The sequence below is a fragment of the Coregonus lavaretus genome (genome assembly GCF_964263955.1).
Source record: "Coregonus lavaretus genome assembly, chromosome: 37".
Lineage (NCBI taxonomy): Eukaryota > Metazoa > Chordata > Actinopteri > Salmoniformes > Salmonidae > Coregonus > Coregonus lavaretus.
The window spans coordinates 25,021,617-25,040,556 of record NC_140024.1 but is presented as its reverse complement, the minus strand read 5'-3'; the positions used below and the strand labels follow the sequence as shown (position 1 = coordinate 25,040,556).

The 18,940-nt window shown below is 43.3% G+C and overlaps 1 protein-coding gene across 1 annotated transcript; it reads right to left on the bottom strand.

The window, feature by feature from the left end:
* Positions 1-1,347: 1,347 nt before the first annotated feature.
* On the bottom strand, positions 1,348-11,165 carry LOC311111915 (myelin expression factor 2-like). The gene is made up of 17 exons (XM_084154838.1): positions 11,002-11,165; positions 9,389-9,783; positions 8,500-8,552; positions 7,510-7,517; positions 6,492-6,585; positions 5,963-6,160; positions 5,226-5,379; positions 4,865-4,914; positions 4,637-4,697; positions 4,309-4,410; positions 3,905-3,949; positions 3,727-3,789; positions 3,045-3,149; positions 2,572-2,631; positions 2,178-2,326; positions 1,850-1,901; positions 1,348-1,676 (listed from the first exon to the last, which is right to left on the bottom strand). The coding sequence occupies exons 1-17, from the start codon at positions 11,085-11,087 to the stop codon at positions 1,513-1,515; spliced, it is 1,839 nt and encodes a 612-aa protein (XP_084010964.1). The 5' UTR covers positions 11,088-11,165; the 3' UTR covers positions 1,348-1,512.
* Positions 11,166-18,940: the final 7,775 nt, after the last annotated feature.

Here is an 18,940-nt window from a genome sequence, read left to right as displayed (position 1 = left end):
ATTTACATTTTAGTCATTTAGCAGACGCTCTTATCCAGAGCGACTTACAGTTAGTGAGTGCATACTAGCAGAGAGGAAGAGGCGAAGCAAGAGCGATAACTGGGACCAAATGTTGTTTTTTGCTCAACAAGCAGTTTTTGTATGGAGGTCAATGAATGAATTTCATATTTGGTCACCAAAAAAATTGAATGGCCTATGCTTAGGTTATGAGTGTACTGATATAAGTAGGACACGTGACTTCCCAGCAACTTTGAGAAAAAAAAAAAACTTTATAAGGGGGATGTTGCGTCTGTACACCCACATTTCTGCCCTCTCATTTGCTAGAATGGTCCCACCTGATCTTGCCTCCTCCGACTGCCTTGCATTTTTAATTGTTAGAGCAGCCACTAGAGTCTGGTCAATATAATGGATAATCTGTCATTACTCAACGCTGGTGAACGAGGAAGGGAAGGAGGGAGGGGGTGTTGTCCAGGCAGAACAGATAAGCGTTAACAAGCAGCCTGTGTTGCGCAACAGTAAGGAGAGTGAGGACAGGATCGTAAAGAGAAGAAACCCAAAAGTTTCCACTGGTATTCTTATTTAACTAGGCAAGTCAGTTAAAAACAAATTCTTAATTACAATGACGGCTTACCCCGGGCCAATTGTGCGCCGCCCTATGAAACTCCCCATCACCGGCGGATTGTGATACAGTCTGGAATTGAACCAGGGTCTATAGTGAATCCTCTAGCACTGAGATGCAGTGCCTTAGACTGCTGCGCCACTCGGGAGCCCACTCGAAAGTCTATATGGCCTGAGAGGGGACAAACATTAACGATGACTCAGTCAGGACAGAGAGACGGAGCCTGAAACTACTGTTCAAGTTAAAGGCAAGAAAGTATCCATTCAGTTGTCCACTTCATGAAGACTCCCAGTGTATACTAGCCAAAGATCCTATTACATTATTAGTAGTATTCTAGTTCTATGATACTAGCAAACTAAACATTTATGGACACTAGTTTCTCACATCTTTTGTCAAAGTGAGCCATTATACCAGTTAACTTGACTGGTTGATTCTCCTACACCATTGTGGTCTAGTTACCTACGGTGTAGAAAAAGGTAATCTTCAGTGCTATTTTGGCTAGCCCCAGAGGACACAGTGTTACAATGGTGTACAAGTACAATGACACTTGCAATTTATTTGTGGTGTTTCACCTGCAATGAACCTTTGTATTCAATTAAAACGCACCCACACAACCCTGCTGTGAACTGGCCAGTAGCCTTTGATCCCATAATAACATTTACAACTACTAAGTTAAAAAATTAAAACGTTTATTCATTCAAATAAACTTATGACCCACAAAAAAAAAAAAGGCTTACAAAAAAAAGTAAAGATTAAAAGAAAAACAGACCTTATACACATCCAGTAGTTATGGAAACGGGGAGACATGGAAAATGTGTTTTTAAAACAAAACAAAAGCGATTGGCGATGGAACGAGCGGTTGTGGTGACCGTGTGTGTATGGTGTGTGAGGCTCTAGGCGTTGCGGTCGATGCGGACGTCAACCTCGCGACCGTTGATCTTGGTTCCGTTCATCATCCTGCAGGCCTGGTTAGCGCTCTCTGGCGAGTCAAACCTGACCGTACCACAGCCCTTAGACTTTCCTCCCTCCATCTTGATCTCTGCAAACATCACCTGGCCTGGAGAGGGAGGGCACAGAGAGAGAGAGAGAGAGAGAGAGAGAGAGAGAGAGAGAGAGCAGTAGAGTGTTTAAGCACTGACACTGCAAAAGCCATGACAGTACTGCAGCTCAAAGCTACATTCAATCCATCTGCAGGTTGTTCAGTACAGTAGACTGATTGAAGAGGCTTACCACAGACACTGAACTTCTCCTTCAGTTTCTGCCAGGTCAGGTCATAGGACAGCTACAACACAACACAGGACATTAGAACATAGAAGCCTAAAATACTTTAGGGGCATTTTCACAGAGCTAGATGATGCCTACTCCTCTGTCTAAAAGCGCTTCCAATTCACGCTACTTAATCTGTGTCCATGATGTAAATATCCATCCGTACACATCATATAGTTGATTTGATCAACCTTATTAAAACATATGTTTGGTGCTTTAATGTGCTTAAAAAGGGGAGTGCACATCATGTCATATAATGCACATTTATACAGTATTCATTTATTAAACATACATTTCTGACAAAGATCTGACATCCTCCCTTAGCTCTGTCAGACATGGCTCCTCCTCCGTAGCCCCCGAACCCTCGGCTCATGGCCATGCTCCCCCCCATACGGTCGTAGCCAGAGCCCATCCGCTCCATGGACCGGCTGCCCATACCACCTTAGTAGAGGACACAGGGAATATGAGTGAGTGTCTCAGATCGGAATTCCTACCGCAGTGGTATTCGGGATTCTGCAGGCTTTAGTTCCAGCCAAGCACTACCACACCTACCATTCATCAAATCAAGGTCAAGCACAGTGAAACATTGGCAGTCTGAAATGTGAGATGTGTGTGCTAACAGACAGTGAGAGCCGAGAGAGAGTAGACAGACAGATGTGAAGGATGTTAATGTAATGGTGGTGTACCTAATCCTCCCCCAACGGGCCCCATGCCAAAACTGCTCATGCCTCCTCCATAACCTCCTCCTGATGGAGAGAACGCACGGCATCATACACACGTTACCACAACCTATCAGCGCATCACAACTCAAACAAGTTACAGCACAAACTTCTGTCAGTAACATGTTGGAGGCATAGGGCTGAATGCTAACTTGACCAGTGTTGTGTTACCCATGTAGGAGTTGTGATTCAGCTCTTAGTACAGTCTACCTACAGGTTCCAGTTGCAAGCTACACCACGACCACACTACAACATGCCTAGTCTAATGCCACCACTGACCATGCTGTTAGCGGATGGACATATGAGGGCTATGGACTATGGAATAGATTATGATGACTGACAGTCACAAGTGTGTGTTTGTGAATGAGAGAAAGTGTGAGTGAAAGTGTGAATAGGTGAGTGAAAGAGTGAGTGAGAATGTGAGTGTGTAAACTACTCACCCATTCCTCCAAAGGAGTCCCCAAAGCCTCTGCTCATGGACATGTCACTGCGACCAAAGTCTCTGTCCATCCCTCCTCCCATCCCCCCTGACCTGTAGGACATGTCTGGAGAGGGGGAGGGAGAAGCAAAGACAAGGGAAGAGAGGAAGAGAAGGCGCAGAGTCAGAAATATACTCGGTGGAAAGTTGCCATTAAACTTCAGTGTTTGCGAATTTGACTTATTTAGTCCTTACATTAGTTGTGTGTAGTGATGGGGGGGGGGGATCTATACAGTTACATATCGCAATATTATATTGATACTATCTATTTGTAAAAATATTGCTTTTTGCTAGGTAGCGTTAGTTAGCGCTAGTCGGATGTACCTGCGCCAAAACGGCTGCATTTTTCATCCTATATCTTGTTCACATCTTTAAAAAAAAGTGTGAGCCTACATGTTTTCAGCACTTCTATTTCCCTGACTGATTTAAACTATTAAAAAAACTATTAAAACGATAAATTTTCTCATGCTGTCTCGTCTGTCTGCAGCAGACATATCGTGAACAATGAGTTTGTAACATCAAATCCCAGTAACGAATCGCGATATCTACCTACATGAGAATATAGTATCGGCACAATATTGTAACGCGAGGTCCCTGGCAATTTCCAGCCCTAGGTGTGTGTGTGTGTGAGAGAGTGTCCTTACCTCCCATCCGTCCCATGTCTCTGGCTCCGAATCCCCCCATGCTGTCCATGCCCCCGAACCCTCCTCCACGACACACACAGGATTATTATATTAATGGATAGTCTTGGCACAATAACCCATGTGTTGTCCAGCCATGTAACAGAATGATACAGCAGAGATCTATTCTCTAGGACCTTACCTCCTAGTCGGCCCATCCCTCCATATCCAGGTCCTCCTTCCATACCTGACAGACAGAGTCACACACTTCACGTCTCACTGCTTTTAAGAGCATATTCACACGTTGTTGTACTAAAGCTTATTCTACATTATCTCTAGACAACACTTTCCACCCACCAACAGTGGGTGAAGGGTGATGCATGTCAGTCTAGGAGGGAACGGTGTCAGTGTGTGATGTAAGCGCTTGGAGAACGTCCAGGAACAACATGTAGAGGATTTAAAACAAATAGTTAATCTTCACAACCGATAACTATCTTATCTATGAACTGACTGGCTCCTCGTCTGACCTGCAGTCTCTGTGCGTGGTTTAAAAAGTAACAGTGCGTTTGCTGGAGTATTATGGAGAGGTTAGGGGTCAGTACTAACCTGCAGGGCCCATGTTGCCCATTCCTCCTCCACCACTCAGCCGGTTGGCATTGATAGGTTGTCCTCCTGGTCCCAGGCCCATCCCGATCCCTCCCAGACCGCCTACACACATAGGACAGAGAGGAGAAGGTTGGAGTATGTTTGACCACACAAACGTATACATCCCTTATGAGATGCCTTGGTTCACTGGAGAAGAGAACACTGAGCAGGTGACAACATGACCCTGTTAAGAGATAATGCTAAAGTAAAGTCATTCTATCAGATTACATTAACTTAACATACAGGTGTGTTCTAGTGATAGTCAGGATGGGACAGGATGTGTACTCACGTGGTAACTGGGGAGCTTTCTCCACCGGGTGGAAATCATCAGCTGGCATAGACTTGTCATCCTGAAACACACAGAAACAACATATCAAGAGGTGGTTCTTACACAACCGATATTACCACATCAACATGTAACAACCTCTATGACCTGTGACCTTCCACACACACATTAACTGTGTACAGTGTTAGAGGTTTAGAAATCAGAAACATGCCAATAACAAAGCATACTTACCATCTTAACATGCATCTGTCTGTCAAACAGCATTTGGCCATTGAACATGGCTAGAGAACAGAGTTAAGGAATACCATCAATTACATTTTTTTGTCACATGCTTCCTAAACAACAGGTGTAGACTAACAGTGAAATGCTTATTACAGGTCCTTTTCAAACAATATAAGTGACATGAATAAATACATGGTGAATAAGGAATAAGAATAACAGCTAGGACATGTATAAAGAGTTGTGTATTAGGCCGGTATAAAAAGTTACGCGTCTTCTTCCGTAGTATAACCGTATGCGGGATACAGATAGCATGTGCAGCCTGTTGGAAGGTGTGCGTGTTCTGTGGTAGTATATAATATATAAAGGATACAGATAGCCTGTACAGCCTCCAGGGCCTGTTCGAAGGTAACAGTCCCCATCCCTCTACTCTTCCCATCCTTATCCTCCTTCACATCAGCCCTCTTCACTGTTCCTGCCATACCAAACACCTCCTTCAGCTTCTTCCAGCCCACCTTGAAGTCCAGCTGGGAGGAGACAGCACAGAGGGGACCGGGTTAGCATAGAAACAACCATTACCATACAACACATCTAAACAGACAGGAGGGGACCGAATTAGCAATAGCATTCGGCACAGCGAAACTAACATGGTACTTCAAGTTCTAGGACGACGCAGTTGGACTTGAGATTTAGAGCGCACAGCTCAAGTTCTCTTCAATTGGTGAACAGAATTATTGGTAGGTTAACTTCTGAGACTTCAAAACATCAGATATAAATATTACTCATCTCATATCTATATACTGTATTCTATACTATTCTACTGTATCTTAGTCTATGCCGCTCTGACATTGCGTGTCAATATATTTCTTTATATACTCTTAATTCCATTGCTTTACTTAGATTTGTGTGTATTGGGTATATGTTGTGAAATTGTTAGATATTACTTGTTAGATATTACTGCACTGTCGGAGCTAGAAGCACAAGCATTTCGCTACACCTGCTATAACATCTGCTAAACACGTGTATGTGACCAATAAAATGTGATTTGATTTTAGGGAGAGAGAAGAGGAGAATGAGACGTAAGAGTTCAGTATGTATGTTTGTCCTCACGTTGGCTACGAACACAGTGGTCCCTAGGCGTCCGACACGTAGAGAGCTGATGACCTCATGGGGGACGTTTGGGTTGTTAGCGATGGAAGGGGGTACACCTACACCCCCCGGTCCACCCTCCTGCCCCCTGCCTCCCCCTCCAGGGTACATCCCCCCTGTACGCTGCAGCACGCGCCGAGCACGCTCCCCATCAGGATCCTGGAAGATGGAAACAGATAACCGCTAAACGTTTACCTAGAACTTCAACTCTGAGCTTTAACCCTCCACATCAGGGTTCTGGAGCAGGGAAACAAGGGGTTAAACACAGATGGCCCCAAACCTTTGACCTATAATTACAACTCTAACCTTTGACTTTAACTAGGTCTAGTTCACAGTGAACAGTTAAGACAGTCTCAAGAGGATAAACATTACAAACCATGTTAATGCAACCACATTCCCAGCAGGCTGGATTTAAGTGCAGATTTAGCACACCACTGAGTTTAATCTCTCATCACCGTGTGGTGCCTACAGAATGTGAATGGGTCCTTACCGCCATAATATTGAGGGGTCTTCCATTCAGGTCATGTTTGTTCATGACTTCTATGGCCTTCTTCACAAACTCCTCATCTTTGAACTCCACAACACTGCAGGACAGACAGGACAGTCAGTGGATGAAGACATGTATAACAATGACTCATGAAGTTAGGTGCGTCTCAAATGGACCCTATTCCCCATGTAATAGCACACTACTTTTGACCAGAACCGTATGAGCCAGCCCCATGTGGCTCTGGTCAAAAGTAGTGTACTTTTAAAATATTAAAAAGTAAATCCGGGACACTGAAATTCGTATGACTTGTCAAGTTTGGTATAGTTACATAAAACAGAAGTTTACTTAAGGCCAAAGCAAAAAGGTGGTTGGTTGGGTTAGATGGTGGGCATATAATGCGAACGTCTAGCAACCCAAAGGTTGCGTGTTCGAATCTCATCATGGACAACTTTAGCAACTACTTACAACTTTTCAGCTACTTAGCTAAATCTAACACGTTAACCTAACCCTAATCCCTAACCTAGCTAACATTAGCCACCTAGCTAACGTTAGCCACAACAAATTGGAATTTGTAACATATCATACGTATTGCAAATTCGTAACATATTGTACAAACTGCAATTCATAACATATGCGAATTGTAATTAGTAACATTTCATAAGAAATTAATACACACCATACGAAACGTAAAATGTCATACTAAAGGGAGTTGTCTGTGATTGACATTTATTTATTTAACTAGGCAAGTCAGTTAAGAACAAATTGTTATTTACAATGACTGCCTACCCCGGCCAAACCCGGACGACGCTGGGCCAATTGTGCACCGCCCTATGGGACTCCCAATCACGGCTGGATTGTGATACAGCCTGGAATCGAACCAGGGTCTGTAGTGACGCCACTTGCACTGAGATGCAGTGCCTTAGACCGCTGTGCCACTCGGGAGCCCATTATACATACAGAATAATACGAAATGCACTGAGACCATGTTGCAAAGTTAGACAGGTAAAGTCTGGTTCCTTACCCACATCCCTGTACAGGTAACACCAGGGGATCCAGAGACAACACAGATCCATAACAGAGGGAATGAACAAAGACAGTGATTAGACTGACAACAGTTAACATCATTATTACACATCTGACATCATGCTATTAGTGGATTACATAATCCATCTTGAAGGGCCAGCTAACAGGCCTTGGTGTGGGGAGTGTGTTTTGTTTGTATCCAAGGAAAAAAATTAAGTGAATTTAAAAGACATTGACTTGGGTTGGTATAGACTCGTTTTTCTTGTTCTCAGTGGAGACATAGTATCCTTACCATCTTCAGTGGAATAACAAGGACTCAGGATATACTTACAAATAGCAAATATGTCCGTTCTGTCTACGTTTGTTTTAGAGTTAACACTAAACAGTCAGTTTGAGTTAAAGTACATATTACATTAAATGGTTGAGTTGAATGCATTCACAACCTAGTTTGCAAATTCCTGGATGTATCATAATACTAAAGATTAATAAACGATGGTGAGATTTTCTTGTGAGCCGCTGGAAAAAGAAGAAAGTTACTTTATACAATATCTACAATATTTTAGAAATAATTAGTTTTGTTCATGAAGAGATAATTGTGCCATTGATCCAAATAAAAAGGTAACAAAATTTGAAGACCAAAAAGTCAAATGTCAATCAATAAGACATCACAAAATCCCTTTGAGAAATGGTCAACTGCCAAACTTTGACACCAATTGAGAAAACTACAACAACTTAAAAACAAATGTGTACTAAGTTTCAGATGAATTCAAGTTAGTGTTCCAGAATCAACAAGAAGACATCCTCCATCATCACTCTACAGCCAACTAGGCTATAACAGGCTCTAGCTAACAGCCACCAACATATCATCCCATAGACATACATGGAGAACCCCTTGGATCAGTGCCTTACAGAACACTTGGTAAATAAAGAGATACTGCAGTGGAGGGCATTTAAAACCTCGTGCAGTGAGTTGGTCCACATCACTTACCCTTGACTTTCCTTCAGCATCCTTAAAGAGCTCCACGTATGTAACCTCACCAACTTCATGAGACATACAAAGGAAAAATACCAAGAGAACAAAAGGCATTTAAAATCACCAGTCGACTGTTGAACCACCACTCTCTCGCTCCAGGGCAGGCCGTTGCCTTGGTTATGCCGTTACGATGCTTCCCCATGATTGGTCAACAGTGAGCCCAGACCAACAGTCACCACACAACCCCCTTCCAATGCCTTCCTGGGCTCGACTGAGACAGACACACAGTCAGTCAACTACTGTCAACCTGGGAATTCAGATCACACTTCAGTATAAAAGAACAGTTTGGTCAACACGGTTCCTGTCAACATGGCAAGAAGTCACTACAGTTTAAAAAGGTGTCCTTTTCACCTTGCAAAAAAACACTTTTTGAAGAGCTAAAGACCCAATAGTTCAGTGCACAGAAAGACAATGGTTTCATTCATACAAAACAATAATTTGTCACCTTAACACAGGTTCAACTGAATCAAGTGCTCAAGTAGTCAATACTACTACTTGTCTGAGGTTACATTTTGGAGCTATAAGTCAATATCATAAAACCAATAGTAGCTAACTACATAACTAAAATCAACTTTAACAAGCACAGACATTTCAATTCAATCCAAGCTAAATTGGTGTCCACCCAGGAGTAAAAAATTAAATAAATCCAGAAATGTCTCTATTCTACTGACTTAGTAATATCTGCAATACAATAACATTCTGCCTCAGAAGGAACTACGAGAAGATGTGGCTAGGTCTATGTTCTGGTCACAAAGAGAGGACTGAGAAAGCTCCTGTTGAGCTGGCGAGAAGGGGCCCATCTCTATAGGGAGAAGCAGCTTGACCCTGTGTGTGGATGGATTACCTTTCTCTCTCATCAGATCTTTAATAGCCTGCCACTTCGTGTCATAGGGGATATTGCTAATGAACACGCGGTTCCTGTGACCCCCTCCTCCACCCTTCTTGTCCCCGGTGACCTGCTTCTCTTTGTAGGGGTGGAAGCGGTTCCCTTTGCGGCCTCCTCCAGACGTCTTTTCTTTGAGCTCAGACTTGGTATTCAGGGTTGGGGCGGTTGCATCAGTGGGGTCGTCTGCGAGGGCTTCGGCATCATTGATAGGGGCGTCATCGATAGGGTCACCATCTACAGGGGTATCATCATCACCAAGGACCTCATCTCCAAGGACCTCGTCATCACCCAGGCCTAGGTCCTCTTCTTCTGCAGGGGCATCTTCGCCAAGAACCTCGTCTTCTTCTGGCTCTCTGAAGAAAACACAGAAGAGTACAGTATTAATGGATGTAGCTAGCTTGTCTGTTATAGCTAATGTTACCTAAACCTACATGGCATGGTAATTTCACTGATGTGCCAAATAATAAAGACATGCACATAACAGTTTATGCTGTCGGCTCCGCACTGGCAATACATTACCACCAACTGTCTGCTGTTGGCTAGCTAACGGTTCGCTAGCTAAATCTCCATTAAGGGACTGTGCACCTAAACCATATAAATCTTATTAAATTACTAGAGGGGCCATCTAACTGTAAGTCGCTCTGGATAAGAGCGTCTGCTAAATGACTAAAATGTAAAGTCATAAACCTTCAAAGTCCCAGAATGGGCTGAAAATGGCAGCCAAATTGGTCAGGGAGAAATCAAAACTAATCTAATTGGAATGGATGGCAGTAGAGGCATAATCCTGATTTTAAATATGTAGTCAAATAAAAGGCATGTGACATATCAGAAATATTGTAATAGGATTGTCAACTTAAAATAGTCTTAAAATTACAGTTTATATGGACTTCATACAAATGTTCTGTATAAATAGACATGTATATATATAGATAAACCTTAAAATGTCTAAATGTTTCTTTTCTTGGAAAGCAATATTAGTACTTGTTGAATTGACAACTTGTCCAAGTCCCATCATCAACTGATTTCAGTTGGCTGTGGATTGACTGCATTGTTTGAATGGAATGTTGTCATAATCAGTAAAAAAAAACTGGCTAACTAACATACAGTGCGAATACATTCCTCAAATTCATTATTTTACACAATGTCTCATCACAGTACTAGAAAACCATGGTTGACCATCTCCCTGCCCAAAATGGCTGACCTTTATCCCCACATAAGGTTCATGGCCGTTCTAGTGTTCTATTTCCTAATTCTATGAGTTAAACGCACTAGCCAGATAGTAAACTTAGCTAGCTACACATGGTTGGATGGCTAAAAACCATTTAGTTGTCTGCATAACTAGCTAGTAAAATAACGACATATTACACAAATCTTAAATTTTTTTGATGACCAACTAAGACGATAACCAACAAGTTAGCTAGTTAGCAAGCAAAGTAGCAACTAGCTAGCAAACGTTAGCTAGTTTTAATGATAGCGTTAATGCTAGGCTAATGTCGCTAACGTTAGCTAGCCTCCATCTTGCCGGTGAGTGCAGCACAGATTGTGCCAGAAAAATACGATGTTTTAGTTACATTTTCAGGCCATTCGTGCCATCCTGAGATGTTCCCTCGGTCTCAGCCTCGATGGGTTCAATAGTTTCCTGGGCAATATCTGCCATATTCGTCTGTTTGCAGAGAAAGCTAATTCAATCGAGAGATGCGCCTCCGCTCACACTGCGCAGTTTAAAATAAGTAACGCTCCAGGCCTCCACCAACGCGAGAATTTGGCCTGGATGTCTAAAGCCTAAACACCGGTAGTTTTCCTACATACAATTTATATATTTCTACACATTTTCGATTTGGTTTTAGTAATTTCAATGTCGACTAAGATTGTTTTCCCCCGAAAAAATAAATAAATATATTTATAAATTAAATACAAAAAAAAAATTATATATATACTGAACAAAAATATAAACGCAACGATTTTACTGAGTTACAGTTCATATAAGGAAAGCGTCAATTAAAATTGTACATTTGAGTCATTTAGTAGACGCTCTTATCCGGAGCAACTTACAGTAGTGAGTGCATACACTTTCTAAATTAATTATGCCCTAATCTATGGATTTCACATGACTGGGCAGGAGCGCAGCCATGGGTTGGCCTGGGAGGGCATAGGCCCACCCATTTGGGAGCAAGGCACACTCACTGGGGAGCCAGGCACAGCCAATCAGAAATACTTTTTCCCCACAAAACGGCTTTATTACAGACACAAACTCCTCAGTTTCATCAGCTGCCCGGGTGGCTGGTCTCAGACAATCCAGCAGGTGAATAAAAATGGATGTGGCGGTCCTGGGCTGGCGTGGTTACATAGGTAAGCCAGATGAGAACAAGTTCTCATTTACAACTGCGACCTGGCAAAGATAAAGCAAAGCAGTGCGATAAAAACAACAACAACACAGAGTTACATATGGGGTAAACAAAACGTACAGTCAAAAACACAATAGAAAATCTATATACAGTGTGTGCAAATGTAGTAAGTTATGGAGGTAAGGCAATAAATAGGCCATAGTGCAAAATATTTACAATTTAGTATTAACACTGGAGTGATAGATGTGCAAAAGATGATGTGCAAATAGATATACTGGGGTGCAAATGAGCAAAATAAATAACAATATGGGGATGAGGTAGTTGGGTGGGCTAATTACAGATGGGCTGTGTACAGGTGCAGTGATCGGTAAGCTGCTCTGACAACTGATGCTTAAAGTTAGTGAGGGAGATAAGAGAATCCAGCTTCAGAGATTTTTGCAGTTCGTTCCAGTCATTGGCAGCAGAGAACTGGAAGGAATGGCGGCCAAAGGAGGTGTTGGCTTTGGGGATGACCAGTGAGATATACCTGCTGGAGCGCATACTACGGGTGGGTGTTGCTATGGTGACCAATGAGCTAAGATAAGGTGGGGATTTGCCTAGCAGTGATTTATAGATGACCTGGAGCCAGTGGTGAGGGCCAGCCAACGAGAGCGTACAGGTCACAATGGTTGGTAGTATATGAGGCTTTGGTGACAAAACGGATGGCACTGTGATAGACTACATCCAATTTGCTGAGTAGAGTGTTGGAGGCTATTTTGTAAATGACATCGCCAAAGTCAAGGATCAGTAGGATGGTCAGTTTTATGAGGGCATGTTTGGCAGCATGAGTGAAGGAGGCTTTGTTGCGAAATAGGAAGCCGATTCTAGATTTAACTTTGGATTGGAGATGCCTAATGTGAGTCTGGAAGGAGAGTTTACGGTCTAACCAGACACCTAGGTATTTGTAGTTGTCCACATATTCTAAGTCAGACCCGCCGAGAGTAGTGATTCTAGTCAGGCGGGCGGGTGCAAGCAGCGTTCGATTGAAGAACATGCATTTAGTTTTACTAGCGTTTAAGAGCAGTTGGAGGTTACGGAAGGAGTGCTGTATGGCATTGAAGCTCGTTTGGAGGTTTGTTAATACAGTGTCCAATGAAGGGCCAGATTTATACAAAATGGTGTCGTCTGCGTAGAGGTGGATCTGAGAGTCACCAGCAGCAAGAGCGACATCATTGATATACACAGAGAATAGAGTCGGCCCGAGAATTGAACCCTGTGGCACCCCCATAGAGACTGCCAGAGGTCCAGACAACAGGCCCTCCGTTTTGACACATTGAACTCTATCTGAGAAGTAGTTGGTGAACCAGGCGAGGCAGTCATTTGAGAAACCAAGGCTATTTTGTCTGCCAATAAGAATGCGGTGATGACAGAGTCGAAAGCCTTGGCCAGGTTAAAGAAGACGGCTGCACAGTACTGTCTTTTATCGATCGCGGTTATAATATCGTTTAGGACCTTGAGCGTGGCTGAGGTGCAGCCATGACAAGCTCAGAAACCAGATTGCATAGCGGAGAAGGTACGGTGGGATTCGAAATGGTCAGTGATCTGTTTGTTAACTTGGCTTTCAAATACCTTCGAAAGGCAGGGCAGGATGGATATAGGTCTGTAACAATTTGAATCTAGAGTGTCACCCCCTTTGAAGAGGGGGATGACCGCGGCAGCTTTCCAATCTCTGGGGATCTCAGACAATACGAAAGAGAGGTTGAACAGGCTAGTAATAGGGGTTGCGACAATTTCGGCAGCTCATTTTAGAAAGAAAGGGTCCAGATTGTCTAGCCCAGCTGATTTGTAGGGGTCCAGATTTTTTGCAGCTCTTTCAGAACATCAGCTGTCTGAATTTGGGTGAAGGAGAAGGGGGGGCATGGGCAAGTTGCAGCAGAGGGTGCAGAGCTGGTGGCCGGGTAGGGGTAGCCAGGTGGAAAGCATGGCCAGCCGTAGCAAAATGCTTGTTGAAATTCTCGATTATCGTAGATTTATCGGTGGTGACAGTGTTTCCTAGCCTCAGTGCAGTGGGCAGCTGGGAGTAGGTGGTCTATAAACACGTGTAACCACGTTTGGACGTACTGCCAAATTCTCTAAAACAATGTTGGAGGCGGCTTATGGTAGAGAAATTAACATTAAATTCTCTGGCAACAGCTCTGGTGGACATTCCTGCAGTCAGCATGCCAATTGCACGCTCCCGCAAAGCTTGAGACATCTGTGGCATTGTGTTGTGTGACAAAACTGCACATTATAGAGTGGCCTTTATTGTTCCTAGCACAAGGTGCACCTGTGTAATGATCATGCTGTTTAATCAGCTTCTTGATATGCCACACCTGTCAGATTGATGTATTATTTTGGCAAAGGAGAAACGCTCACTAACAGGGATGTAAACAAATTTGTGCACAAAATTTGATAGAAATAAGCTTTGTGTGCGTGTGGAACATTTCTGGGATCTTTTATTTCAGCTCATGAAACATGGGACCAACACTGCCATATATCTTTGTGCTGTGCTGTGATGTTTTACATACATTTTGAACCTTTCTAATCGTATAGGATCCACATGGTGAGCTTCACATGTTACATTTATATTTTGTTCAGCGGGCCATATGTTTGACACCCCTGCTTTTGCCCCACTGCATCTCTCTCACACACTCTCTCTCTCTCTCGCTCTCTCTCTCTCTCTTTCTCTCTGAACTTAAGGCCCTTTAACTTTGTACATCCATAACAGTCCATAAAGAGCTCTTTCTTCTATGAATTGATAACATATTTCCAATCCATCTAACCATATAAATATGATTCATTAACTGAACATCAATAATGTAATAATGATCAAACTAGCCAGGTCCAAAGTGTCATGTTGAACAGTCAGAAGCCCAAATATATCTCTGACCATGTGCTTGTGGCATCAAGTTGGTATCTGTGGGTTCTGAAAGGGAGCCAGAGATGTTTGGCAAGTGGGGCACGTGCCCAGGGGCCCCAGACCTCCAGGGTTGTGGGCCCACGCTTGTAGAATATCTGGAAAGTTGCTTTAAAACTAAAACATTTTCTCTCATCCTAATGGCAAAATGTGAAGAATAGCATGAGATGAGCTATAAAACAGTAATGTTTCTCTCTGTCCCATGGTCAAATGTGTTGAAATGCAGGAAATTGGCTTTAAAACTGCTAACTTATCTCTCAGCCTCATTGCAAAATGTGTAGAATAGCATAATGAAACTGCAAATGTTTCTCTCTGCCCCATGGTAAAATGTGTTGAAATGCAGGAAGTTATCTGTTTTACCCCAAAAATATGTTTTCCTAAAGAAAAAGGAGGTAGCTGCCCTGGGGCCCTAAATGCGGTAGTCCGGCCCTGATCAGGTACATTCAGTGACACTGACACTTCTCACAGTAGCAATATGCTTTTTGAGGTCTGAATGTGACTTGTGTAATGTACCTTGTACATACACTAATAACAGTGAAGTGATACCACTGAAGGCCCACTGTAGAATAATGTGAATGTAAGTGGTCAGAGAGGAGCATGAGGGGTGTGGCTGTGGCAGTATTTTGCAGATATAACACCAGTCAGCCTAATAAAGATGTCTCAGCAACAGGGCTCTGATTGGAGAGAGTGCAGACTGCGTCTCTGTTCCTAATGTCTCTGTCTCTGTAAGTCAATAACCAAATAACCATTACCCCAGGGGTTCTCTGTAATGGCCCAACGGGACACAGGCCAGAGAATGATGTGATTACATTCATCATGAAAAACATCAGAATGTCTCGAGGGAGAATTAAGGGAAGATACTGCTGCCCTTTCGGGAATATAGTCTAATGACACAGCTCTAGAAAACTGGAGAAAAGGAAGGGAGAGAGAGAAAGAGAGAGAGAGAGAGACGCAGAGGGGCTAAAGCAGGGGTGTCAAACATATGGCCCGCTGAGCAAAATATAAATGCAACATGTGACGCTCACAACGTGGATACTATACGATTAGAAACTGGAAAGGGCCTTCCCCAAACTGTTGCCACAAAGTTGGAATCACAGAATTGTCTAGAATGTCATTGTATGCATTGTATGAGTTAAGATTTCCCTTCACTGGAACTAAGGGGCCTAGCCCGTACAATGAAAAACAGCCCCAGACCATTATTCCTCCTCCACCAAACTTTACAGTTGCCACTATATGTTCGGGCAGGTAGCATTCTCCTGGCATTTGCCAAACCCAGATTTGTAAGTCGGACTGCCAGGTGGTGAAGCGTGATTAATCACTCCAGAGAATGTGTTTCCACTGCTCCAATGACAGCGAGATTTACACCACTCCAGCCGACGCTTGGCATTGCGCATGGTGATCTTAGGCTTGTGTGCGGTCTGCGCGGTCATGGAAACCCATTTCATGAAGCTCCCGATTAACAGTTGTTGTGCTGACGTTGCTTCCGCACTCGGTGGTCCCGTTCTGTGAGCTTGTGTGGTTTACCACTTCGCGGCTGAGCCGTTGTTGCTCCTAGACGTTTCCACTTCACAATAACAGCACTTACAGTTGACCGGGGAGCTCTAGTAGGGCAGAAATTTGACGAACTGACTTGTTGGAAAAGTGGCATCCTATGACAGTGCCACGTTGATAGTTACTGAGCTCTTCAGTAAGGCCATTCATACTGCCAATGTTTGTCTATGGAGATTGCATGGCGGTGTGCTTGATTATCTACAACTGTCAGCAACGGGTGTAACTGAAATAGCCAAATCCACTAATTTGAAGGGGTGCCCACATACCTTTGTATATATAGTGTATCTTCTACTGATTATGAGATTAATCTCGTCGATGACAACCCAATATTTCCACTGCTGATAATATGCTATGTGTGCATACAGTATATATAATATCTGCTCATTCTGCAAAGGTGTCTGGCACGATCAAATCTCAATCTACTAATGTTTTATTGTAATTACTTTTGGATTGGACTTTCCTGGAGTAGGCTACAATATGCAGTGAAAATCGAAAAATGACATCTTAAAACGGGAACAGCAGTAAAGCTTGGTCACACACCAGATTGAGGATGTGAATACAGTAGCCTACTCAAGCCCCAAAGGTAATTTACTAGGTTAAAGTTGAGTGAGAGCACATTCTCTCGTACAATAGCCTAATGACCTAGAGAAGAAAGTCAGGGCATGATAATATGCATAGTATTGTAAGAAGCAGCAGGTGATGTTGCAGTGATTGTTTTACAGTTGATTATGTTTGTGTTCTCTAGTGTCCTGCTGACCAGCTCTCTCTGATAAAGACTATCTTTCTCTCTCTCTCTCTCTTTCTCTGTCTCTCTCTTTCTCTCTCTCTCTCTTTCTCTGTCTCTCTCTGTCTCTCTCTCTGTCTCTCTCTCTGTCTCTCTCTCTCTCTGTCTCTCTCTCTCTCTCTCTCTCTCTCTCTCTCTCTCTCTCCTCTCTCTCTCTCTCTCTCTCTCTGTCTCTCTCTCCTCTGTCTCTCTCTCTCTCTGTCTCTCTGTCTCTCTGTCTCTCTCTCTGTCTCTCTCTCTCTCTCTCTCTCTCTCTCTTCTCTCTCTCTATCTCTCTCTCTTCTCTCTCTAGTCTCTCTCTCTCTCTTCTCGTCTCTCTCTCTCTGTCTCTGTCTCTCTCTCCTGCTCTCCTTTGTACTCACAGTATGCTCACAGTATGCACAATATGTAAACATTATTAAAGTGACTAGTGTTCCATTTCTTAAAGTGGCCCAGTGATTTCAATAGGCAGCAGCAGCCTCTAATGTGCTAGTGATGGGCTATTTAACAGTCTGATGGCTTTGAGATAGAAGCTGTTTTTCATTCTCTCGGCTCCCAGCTTTGATGCACCTGTACTGACCTCGCCTTCTGGATGATAGCGGGGTGAACAGGCAGTGGTTGACGTCCTTGATGATCTTTTTGCCTTCCTGTGACATCGGGTGTGCTGCATGTGTCTTGGAGGGCGGGTAGTTTGCCCCCCGGTAATGCGTTCGGCAGACCGCACCACCCTCTGGAGAGCCCTGCGGTTGCGGGCGGTGCAGTTGCCGTACCAGGCAGTGATACAGCCCGACAGGATGCTCTCAATTGTGCATCTGTAAAAGTTTGTGAGGGTTTTAGGTGCCAAGCCAAATTTCTTCAGCCTTCTGAGGTTGAAGAGGCTCTGTTGCACCTTCTTCACCACACTGTCTGCGTGGATGGACCATTTCAGTTTGTCGATGATGTGTACGCCAAGGAACTTGAAGCTTTCCACCTTCTCCCACTGCGGTCCCGTCGATGTGGATAGGGGGGTGCACCCTCTGCTGTTTCCTGAAGTCATCTCCTTTGTTTTGTTGATGTTGAGTGAGAGGTTATTTTCCTGGCACCACACTCCCAGAGCCCTCACCTCCCTCGCCCAATAGATATGGGAGTTTATCATCAAAATTAGATTTGTTTTCGAATTCTTTGTGGGTCTGTGTAATCTGAGGGAAATATGTGTCTCTAATATGGTCATACATTTGGCAGGAAGTTAGGAAGTGCAGCTCAGTTTCCACCTCATTTTGTGGGGCAGTGTGCACATAGCCTTTCTCAATAGCAAGGCTATGCTCACTGAGTCTGAACATAGTCAAAGATTTCCTTAATTTTGGGTCAGTCACAGTGGTCAGGTATTCTGCCACTGTGTACTCTCTGTTTAAGGCCAAAATAACATTCTAGTTTGCTCTGTTTTTGGAAATTCATTCAAATGTGTAAAGTAATTATATTTTTGTTTTCTCATGATTTGGTTGGGTCTAATTGTGTTGCTGTCCTGGGGCTCTGTGGGGTCTGTTTGTGTTTGTGAACAGAGCCCAGGACCAGCTTGCATAGGGGGCTCTTCTCCAGGTTAATTTCTCTGTAGGTGATGGCTTTGTTATGGAAGGTTTGGGAATCGCTTCCTTTTAGGTGGTAGTAGAATTTAACGTCTCTTTTCTAGATTTTGATAATTAGTGGGTATCGTCCTAATTCTGCTCTGCATGCATTATTTGGTGTTTTACATTGTACACAGAGGATGTTTTTGCAGAATTCTGCATGCAGAGTCTCAATTTGGTGTTTGTCCCATTTTGTGAATTCTTGGTTGGTGAGCGGACCCAAAAACCTCACAACCATAAAGGGCAATGGGTTCTATAACTGATTCAAGTATTTTTAGCTAGATCCTAATTGGTATGTCGATTTTATGTTCCTTT